Genomic DNA, 10,557 nt, shown 5'->3' on the forward strand with positions numbered 1-10,557 from the left:
CCATCAGCAGGAGAAGGTTACAGTTGAACAGAGACCTTGTAAAGTCTGATGATTTTAACCATGTGTAAAACGAGGTTAGGTCTTGCATAAGAGAGTAATGTAAATGAATGCTAATGTTTCTCAGTTTAGAGTTGATAATTCTGATTTCAGTCTAACAATAAGTCATCTATAGCATTAAGACAATATAGGATTAATGCAGGATTTGAGAGCCAAACTTTTTTTTTTAAATAAAAGAAGCATTTATTTATTCATTAAAACACGCAATGAAAGCTTGCTTTGCATAAGCATCACACACAGTGCTCAGGGAGTCGCAGAAGACATGTTCCCTGCTCTTGGGAGGGCAAAATGCCATATATAGACATGGGTGATCTCAACTCTGTTAAAAAAGAAAAAAAAAAACTGTTAGAAACTAGATCCAAATGTTAATAATAATGGTTTATGGTTTATACGGAATTACAGGGGATTTTCATTTTCTTTAGATTTTCAGTGTTTTCCACATTTCTCCCATGAGCACATGTTACTTTCGCAACTGAAAGTAAAGATTAGTCTTTGTTAAGACAAAGAGCAGGATATGGTGACATCCATCCACCGTGACCCTATCCGTTTGTGGCCGTCTTGTGGGTGCTCCAGATTTTTAGAAAGGAACAAACCTTGAGGAAGGCCAAAACGCAAAGCTGCCTCAGTCACCTTGGTTCTTTGGGTCTCAGGCCTCAGGCTGACACCTCTGTGCATCCTACTCCCTGGACCCAGTGCCCAGAACTAGGAGACAGTGTCTGAGGGTCTTCCTCCGACTTGGGTCCTTTCTAAAACTCAGCCTTCTCTGGCACAAGAAAACAGGAAAGGCCAATTTTGCAGAAGCCCCTATCCTGTTACTAGAAGTGACCTTGGGTCTGGGAAAAGTTCACAGACATATCTTCAGTTGGCAAAAGCAAGCATCAGACAGCCTGTCAGCCTCTCTTGGTAAACCTGAAGGTGTGGAGAGCAAAAAGATGAAGAATCTTCATGTTTTAAAGCCTCACCCTGGCTAAATTAATCCCCACTCTAATAATGTGCTTACACCACCCTGCCCTAGTCTAGAGGTTAATACTTACCCTAAGGTTTACTTTTCTAGGCAAGGAAAGACGTGTTAGGTTCAATATGTATGCAACACATTCACTAACTACAAGTAATGGTCTGATGAAGCTCAATGGTCAAGAAATTTAAGGGTTAAATTCCTGTTGCTATTGTTTGAACACTTAAGTACAGAAGACTGGAAGTCAGATACGTAAGTGCTCTCGGCAAACATTCTTATTCCTGCTGTTACTTTCGGTTTACTGGCCATCTTCCAGTATAGCCCACCTCTGGTTTTATTTCAAAAAAATGTTTTAATTCAAGTATAGTTGATGTACAATGTTTCAGGTGTACAGCAAAGTGATTCAGTTATACCATCTCTGGTTATATTAAACAGGAGAACAGAAATTCATAAACCAAACACTCTCACAACTTTAAGCTACGCAAGGTATCAACAACACAATGTTTTACTAAGGACCGCAGTGGCAATTTGCAAGCGGCCGGAGGCAAGGTCCCAGCAGAAAGATTACAGAGTGGTTTCTTCTATCTTATCTTTTAGGCAGAGACGCCACTGCTGCTGCATGAAGACTGCAGATCGCCCTGTATGTGAAAAAAGCCAGCAATTGGTAGCATTCCAGCAGTCCAGGAAGGGAGAAGGATCATGGGCGTAGCACATGGTAATGTTACATATGCCTCCTGGTAACTCTAAGCTGCCTTCACGCGTTTCCATCCACCAAAACCGAGAGTTCTATAAGGATTAGATTCCATGGGAAAAAATACTTTTAAAACCATAAAGTGCTAATAATAAAAGAGTTACCATTTAATGGATGCCTTCTGAGTGCGAGGTAAGAGGACAAGGCACTTTCTAAAAGTTTTATTTTCCCTTTTTTGCTCACAAAACCTTTGCCAAGTGTGGTTTCATTATCCTCATGTTATCGAAAAGGAAAATGCAGTCATGGGACTTGCCTCGCGTTGCACAGCTGATCGGCCAAAGGAGTCTAACCCAAAGCCTTACCCTGGCACCAGCCTATCCCATCTCTGTTGGAATGCCTATGATTGACAACTTCAAATGCAGAAGAGCAAAATACAGAATTCTGAATGGAGACTACCATAGAACTGGAGGCCCTAAAACACTTTTTAGAACACTGTCACTAAGCAACAGCAGGAAACTCAGGGAGAACTCAGTCACTGAAAGTCTCACTGGAATGCCACCCTTCAGGGGGTACAGGCACGGTCCCCCCATGCCTCCACCAACCCCACCCACCCCAGCCAAGGAGCAGACCCGGGTGTTCTGGCCTCTCTCTCCTCCCCCACTAAGATAAAATAGAAGAATGCAGGTAAGGTTCTCAGCAAGGTGCTCATTAGAAAAGATGCTAGTTAACTGTCAGGGCCCTCCATCCTCCCCTCTGGGCCACTGAAAAGTCACAGACACTACTGGGTCTGCCCCAGACCCTGACTGGCTCCTGGAGCTCCAAGCTTGAGTGAGCTAGGGCCTCGTCCCTCTCCCCACAAGCCTCTCCAATCCCTCACCACAACAAATCTCCCCCATCCTTGAGTATCTAAAAATAAATTTCACGTCTTTTTCTCCCACACCAGATCCCAACTAAGACCTGTCCAAAAGCTGTGTCAACCGCTCCTGTAGCAGCAACAGAGAACGGTCCCTGACACCCCGAGCCTCAAGGCACGATGGGCCAGCCTCTGAGCCCCTAGCCTCAGACAAGGGCAACCTCGACCCTCACCCCCGCCATCAACAGCACCTCTCCTTATCCACGAGACAGCCCCTCCAAGTGTCCCCAAAGTGCCTACCTCTTAATGGCTCTTCCTGTATCCCTCTCTAGCCACTTCCCCAGCCCTGCAGAGCAGGGAGTCAGGCTGCTGACCACGCTCCTTGGATTCAGCCGAAGGGCACTGGCCCCGAAATGCCTTTTTCAGCTCAGAATGAGGACCGGGGAACAGCTGGGACTTACTCCATTGCCCAAGTTGGCCCAGAGGTCCAGATCCTCGAGATCCAGTTCGAGTCGATCAGGCCCCCACCCCAGACCCGTGTGGAAGCTTGTGTCTGAACTCCCCTCGAGCCCCGGACGGACCTTGCCCGACAGACCCTCGACCCCACAGAATGGCCTCGGCCGGTCGCCCCCCAGCCCCGCCCCCGCCCCCGCCCCCAGCCGGCTCTGACCTTGCCGGAGCTGGGGGCCGTCCAGCACGTTGTAGGCCGCGTAGTCGCGGACGCCGTGCAGCCGCAGGATCTGCACCACGGCGTTGCTGAAGCCGCACTGGGGCTGCTCCGGAGTCCCCTTTAGGACCAGCGCGGCCAGGTGCCCCGACGAGCCGCTGCCGCCCGAGCTCGCCGCCCGAACGCCCGGGCCCCGCAGGCCGCCGCCCGCGCCGCGCCCCCAGCGGAGCAGAACCGCAGCCGCCCGGCCCAGGGACCCGCTCATCCCCGCACGCTGGCCAGAGCTCTCGACGGCCAAGTCGAGAGCCAAACCTTTTGATCTGCCCCCTTCACCCTCAAAAGTAACTCTTCTGCAAATATGCTCCAGTGCTTACATTTTTAACTCTTAGGAATCACTTGCTTAGGGTTTTATTAATTATGACTCCACAAACCCCTGGTTTAGCACATGTGAAATATTTACTAATACAAGATACATGGTTGTAGGGAACGGAGCACGGGGTGTCAGGGGGAGAAAGGAACGGTTCTGAGAGAAATGAATGCACACGAGGAGGTCAGGTTCGGATCTCTGTTCCGAGTGATAGGAGAGCCGTCTCACTCACGTGACCCTCAGGAGACCTTATGAAGGCATTGCCCCCTCCAGTCAAGCTTGACATGCAGGCTTGAAGGGTGAGTGGTGAGGTGCTGAATGGGGAAAATTGCACCCCATAGCCCCACCTGGCTATGAAGGATTCTGCTGTCTGGTCTTCCGGTGATATTTACCCGTTTTTCCACTGTGTTTTTTCATGAGGCTCAAGTGAGAAATGAAAAGGACCGTTAACATTTTTAAATGGTTAAACAAGAACAAGAATAAAAACAAACACATACCAAAGGAACGGTTATTGCCCCAAGTGCCAGTAGTCAATATCACCCAGAAACGTGGCTGACAGATTCCTTCACCTACTCCTAGAATGAACAACTGATGGTGAACATGTACTAAACTGTGCCCCCCTGTTCAGGGATCGCTTGTCTCTGAACCAGCCCTGCAGAGTGACAACTGCATTCCAACCGGCTCTCTGAGGATCGAGTCAGCTTTGATGGGTTTGTGAGCTGGGGACCGTGCTCCTGGGTGAGCGGGGCTGTCAGGCTCACTGGATATGGTCAGAAGTGTTGGGGAGCTTTAATGGCACAGTAGGAAGAGGCCTTAGATCACTGGCCACAACCCTAATTTTAACCATAAACAAATGATGCTCAGAGGCCTTATGAGTCTTGCCCATAGACCACAGTGGCAGCCTGATGCCCACAGTCTTCATCTTCTGACCTCAACCCATGTTCTTTTCACTCTACTTGTGTATTAACAGGAGGCACAAGTCCTGAGGTGAAAATGGGAAAGTCCAACACTGAGGGGGCTCACGGGGAAAAGCAGCAACGCTGAGCTGACAGAAAAGGCCTAAAGCCACTCACAGGTGTAATGAGTACTGTGGTGACACTCAGAGAGGGAAGATCTAAAGTATTAGTAGGAAGAGGCGGAGACGGTTTTAGGGAAAGGCTAGAAAAAAAGCCCTTATATCTCTTAATGCAGTAGAGCAAGGGCTTTTGGAGTTAATATACTCCCCTTTGCTAACCCCAGTCGAGTTCTCCAGGTAGGAATTCAAGTTCCTGTCATTGTGTGAGTGTGTCTCACTGCCAGCAGGTCACATTTATAGGAAAGGGGGCCTTGCAACCATCTCTAACCACACTAGCTAAACAGTCTGCCTGCTCCCTGAAATGTCCTCCCTCGCTAGGAAAAGGAAATCATGGCCCGGTGTCCAGAATACATTAACCTCTGAAGCAAATTCCTCCACAGAAGTGCTAATCCTCAGAAAGGGTAAGAGCTGACATCAGAAGAGGCTGGGAACAGGCTGGGGGCTGAGCACCACAGTAGGGGTGTGTGTGTGTGTGTGTGTACTTCGGTTGCAGCACTCTCTAAGGAGCAGCCTGGGCAGAGTCTAGAATGGTCTTTCCAGAAAAGCTAGTGCATCCGCTCTACTCTTTGTGACCCTCAGACTCATCAATTCTGGAATCTGTCAAGACTGGAGACCAGGATTGAAGGGAAGTGTGTTCTCCTAAGACTGGGTACTTCAGACTCCCTGATGTAGTGGGGTAAGGAACTGCGGTCAGGAGTGTTAAAAAAGCCATTGTGAACCTAAATGTCCATCAACAGATGAATGGATAAAGAAGATGTGGTACATATATACAATGGAATTCCATGTAGCCATAAAATAAAGAATGAAATAATGCCATTTGCAGCAACATGGATTATCATACTAAGTGAGGTAAACAAGACAGAGAAAGACAAATATCATACGATATTATGTATATGTAGAATCTAAAACAAAATACAAATAAGCTTATTTACAAAACAGATACAGACTCACAGACATGGAAAACAAACATGGGTACCAAAGGGGAAAGGGGGAAGGGATAAATTGGGAATTTGGGATGAACAGATAGACACTACTATATATAAAATAGATAACCAACAAGGACCTACTGTATAGCACCGGAGACTATATTCAGGAGCTTGTAATAACCTATAACGGAAAAGAATCTGAAAAGGAATATATGTGTATGTGTAACTGGATCACTTTGCTGTACACCTGAAACTAAGACAACATTGTAAATCAACTATACTTCAGTTAAAAAAAAAAAAGACATTGTGAAAGAAGGAAGGAGAGGAAGTGAAAGAGACTGATACTGGGTAACACAGGATTGGGTGGAGTAAGAAAAAAAGAGGGAGGGAGAGGAAAATGGGAGTTCGCGTAGATAGATGGTAACTTCCCTCTTGTCCCACTTTCACTTCCTTAAATTGATCTCCATGTGCCAAATCAAGATTATGCAACTCAGCTTTCTCATGTGTCTGTTGCTCAAGAGACCCCTCACTATAGGTCACAGTTCATACTTCTTGGCTGGGAATTTACATCAGGCTGTAAACTTTCTTCGCAGCCCCATCTCCTTCTATTTTGCTACCTTATAAAGGACACAGCCATAGGCTTGGGGTCCCGAAAGTTCCCTTCCCCGCTCTGGCCCCAAACTCATTCTCTAAGTAACGCTGTTCAAGCTATTCAATTTTCTGAATCTTATTTTTACTTCTTTAGATATGGAGATAAGAATCTTTACTTCCCAGTGTGGCTGTTAAGTATTAAATGAGAAGAAGATATGAAGCAGTGTTCAGCCAGAAGTAATTACATGGTAGCGTAGTTCACGCCACCACGTAGCGGAGTTCACCTGTGCACTTTTCCCCACCCACGCAATGCTTACTTCTACCTTCAAACCACCGTTCACGCCATTTCCTCCCACCTGTCTGTTTGTCTCTCCACGTATCCCGTCCTCCCATCCTTTAGAGAAAACCTCCTCTCTGACCTCCTACGTGGCAACTTGAGATCATTGATCATCCTCCTCCCCTGTCAATCAGACACTCCCTCCTTGGAATCCTCTTTGCCATGGGTGTCAGTCCTTGTCTTCTCATCAGTATATGAGGACACCTGTAGAGATGAAGCCACACTGGTTTCTTCTTTTTTCCCTTACATCATCCTCTGATGCATGACAGGCACATCAGAGACATCTGACTCTACTTACTGTTTATGTAAATGGCCACCTACTCTGATGCCCAGAGTCATGGAAACTACTCCTAGGAGCTACTTTGCAGAATTGCTGTGTACTAGGCCAGTGCTGCTCAAAGTGTGGGCCATGGAGCAGCAGCAGCAGCATGAACTGGAAACTCGTTAGAAATGCAAAGTCTTGGGCTCCCTCCCCAACTTACTGAACCAGAAACTCTGGGAGTCCAGCAATCTGTGTTTTTACAAACCCTCCAAGTGAGTCTGATGCAAGGTAAAATCCGAGAACCACTGGGCTAAGGCATTTTCTGTAGCAGGTCTTTCACCTCGGTTTAAATCAGCTAACGGGAGACCATAAGCGGGATAGACAAAGCACATCTGAAATGTAAAGGTTTTGGGTGTGAACATCAGCATTGGACCCTCTCATCTGAGATGAACCTAAAAGAAAGAAAATGTAGAAGTGCTTTGGGCAATCAGGAAAAGTCCTAGATGTCCTATGTAGGGAGAAAGCCAGAAAGTTAAGGTGCCTCAGAGATAAACCTCCTACTTCTGTTTATAGTTGGGTAGAGGGCACATGATGGTAACCCAACTTCAACAATACAAATGATGACAATGCCCTAGGTCAGTAGTCCTCAAAATGAGGTCCTTGGGCCAGAAGCATTAGTATCACCTGGGAACTTGCTAGAACTCCCACTTTTCAGGCTCCACCCAAATCCTACTAATTCAGAAACTCCAGGGATGTTGCCTAGCCCTATGTGTTTTCCCAAGTTCTTCAGGCGATTCTGATGCAGGCTAAGGCTTGGAAACCACGGTGCTAGGTGCTGGGGCTACATGCTTTACATATATTTTTCCATTTAATTCTGACAATCCTATCAGTAGTTTAAGTTTTTTCCCGTTTGAAGATGAAGGAAATCAGGGTCAGATTTGCCTAAGGACACATAGCTGGTTAATGGCCAAACAGGAATTGAAACGGTCAGATTCCAAAACCCCATTGAGTATACGGAGGATGTCTTTTGGCTATCAGTGGTCACTGATGGGCCCTGGGTAACTAAAAATAATGGAGCGGTTTGAGGGGACAGGTGGAAGACAGGAAGTTAGAACTAGAGCAAATAGAGCAATCTCTATTTCAATGGATAATATTCAAACCCAGGACCTGGTAGCAAGTTAGATCTGAGGTGCCCGTCTCTTTTAAAATATCCTACACAGCTGAGAGCAATGGGTCATAGGCTATACTAACCGAACCTTCCAGCCTATACCTGGTGTTTGAGGACTTGAAGCTTTAACGCTTCGCTTGAACTACTTCAAGCCCCTTTGACATCCTTCTAAGTCTCTCCCTGTGTGCTGTTTTCTTTGCCTAAGCACCTCCTGGTGGAAGAGCTTTACTCAGAAGAGAGGAGCGACAGTTCAAAGATAGTGGGCTGGGCTTCCCTGGTGGCGCGGTGGTTGAGAGTCCGCCTGCCGATGCTGGGGACACGGGTTCGTGCCCCGGTCCGGGAGGATCCCACATGCCGCGGAGCGGCTGGGCCCGTGAGCCATGGCCGCTGAGCCTGCGTGTCCGGAGCCTGTGCTCCGCAACAGGAGAGGCCACAACAGTGAGAGGCCCGCGTACCGCAAAAAAAAAAAGATAGTGGGCTGCAGCTGATGTTTGGCAGAGGGGATTTCAGTCCCTTCAGATCACACCAGATAAATAGGCTTTCTGCCCTCTGGCAGGATGGAGCTTGTCTCAGGCGCAGCTCGGGGTCTTGTGGTTTCCTTTCACAGACAGAATCGCAGTTATTTTTCACTCTTGGTTAAAAAGAAACACCCAGACACCAAGTTCTTCTCAAGACATAGTTGAACTTAGAACGAGAAGTGAAAAATGAAAGAGTCTTATGCAGGAAGTGGTTGGAAGGGAAATGAAGGGCTGACAGGGTGCTGAGCACTGGGGAGGGTGTTAGGTAATAGATTGGGGCAGAGACCTCAGTGGGCTCACCTCAAGGCTCACAGCCAGGGTCCTTCTCCAGCTCACTTGAACCACAATAGTTCTGTTTCCATGCACTGAGGGGGTGGGGTGGGTGGGGAGGCAGAGGATGTGAGAGAGGACATTGAGGAGGACCCCAAAAAAGATACCCAAATGCAGATGATGTAAAGCAGGATAAGGGACAGGGCTTTCAAATCCATTCTTCAAATAACTCACAATCGGGGCCATGGCACTACAACCCCAAGTCAATCTCAGAGTGAGTTTCCATTGTTTTGCAAGAAAACATTCAGGATCCAAACCTGACAAGTGCCTGCCTCAATCTCCAGCCTCATTTCTACACAATCTGACTTCCTGCCTCTAGGTTCTAGCCATCGTTGCCTTCCTTAATACCTGAGAGTTCCATGCTGTCACTTGCCTTGGAATATGCTGCTACTTATTCCTGGAAACACCTCCAATCCCTTTCCTCACTCACTTTTCAAGTTCAGCTCAAACAAATTTACTTTTTCTCAGAAGTCTTTCCCGGCTACCCCCCTCCCATTAGTTTAGTTTATCCTTTATACATTCCCAATGGCACCCTGGCATTTTCCTTCATAACATTCACTATGCTATAGTCTTTGTTCAACATCAGGCTTGCCTAAGGAAGGAAGAGGTGATGGTGAAAGGTAGTGATGGTAAAAATCTTGTTTTCTTAAAAGATAGAACCAGAATTCTTCTGGAGTGCAAGTATCTATTCGAGAAAAACACCATGGTTGATATGTTTGGAAGGAAAATGAGACCCCAAAACCAGATACAGCTAGAACCAGGCCAATCAACGGGAAAAGAATTTCTTTGATTTAGAAATGAATAAGATCACTCATGAAGAAATGCAAAAATTCTAAATTAACTATTATCAAATAGAAGCCAGCAATAACTTAGATGAGAAAGATTAGTGCCAAATATGTAAAGAAGATTCAATATCAGGAAATATTTTCATATAATTTAATGTATTATAAAGTTATGGAGCAACATAATCCAATTATCACCTTAGTCTTGGAAGGTAATTTGGTAAAATTCAGCATCTAATAACTAGTTACTTTTTAAATTTCCATCTCAACCTCAAAGCCCACACCTTATTTAACTGGAAGCATTGAGGTATTGCCACAAAAGTTAGAAACAAGTTAAGGAGGCCTACTATATTGGGATTATTGAACATTCTTCTGGATACTAGCCACAATAAACAAACAGTGGACAAAATTGGATGGTTTTTTTCAAAACTCCAAGAGGAAGAGGTAAAATGATCACTTTCGGCCACATAAAGAACTTCTACAAATCAATGTCAGAACGATTAACAATAGAATTTAAACATGAGTAAAAAACATGACAAGATAATTAAAAAAAGACATAGTTCTTTAACATATGAAAAATAACTCGACCACATTCATGTTGAGTAATGCATATAAAAATCACATGAATACAAGTTTTCATTGATCAGATTGGCAGATAAAATCATAAACACGGATATGGGGAAATTAACAAGATGCTGGTGTAACTAGTTCGGTTAAAATTTTTATTGTGGACAATCCAGTAATATCTATCAAAATTACAAATGCATCTACCAATTGTCTAGCAATTCCATTTCTAGGAATCTATTCAGGTGATCCAATCATCTATTGCTATATAACAAATCACTCCAAAACTCAGTGGCAAGAAACAGCAGTTTTATTATGCTCATGATTTTGTGTGTCAGGAAGTCGAGCAGAGCACAGAAGTTTTCCCCTACCTCTTCTCCATGCAGACTGGGGCTTCAGTTGGTGGGGACACTG

At 45.7% G+C, this 10,557-nt stretch overlaps 1 protein-coding gene across 1 annotated transcript; it reads right to left on the reverse strand.

Annotated features, from left to right (window-relative positions):
* Positions 1-2,978: 2,978 nt before the first annotated feature.
* On the reverse strand, positions 2,979-3,624 carry LOC308622337 (glutaredoxin-related protein 5, mitochondrial-like; the record flags this gene model as incomplete). Its single annotated transcript, XM_081243685.1, has 1 exon — positions 2,979-3,624. The coding sequence occupies exon 1, from the start codon at positions 3,486-3,488 to the stop codon at positions 2,979-2,981; it is 510 nt and encodes a 169-aa protein (XP_081099811.1). The 5' UTR covers positions 3,489-3,624.
* Between the last annotated feature and the right edge of the window lie 6,933 nt (positions 3,625-10,557).

This window comes from Mesoplodon bidens (genome assembly GCF_964165515.1).
Source record: "Mesoplodon bidens genome assembly, chromosome: 9".
Classification (NCBI taxonomy): Eukaryota; Metazoa; Chordata; class Mammalia; order Artiodactyla; family Ziphiidae; genus Mesoplodon; species Mesoplodon bidens.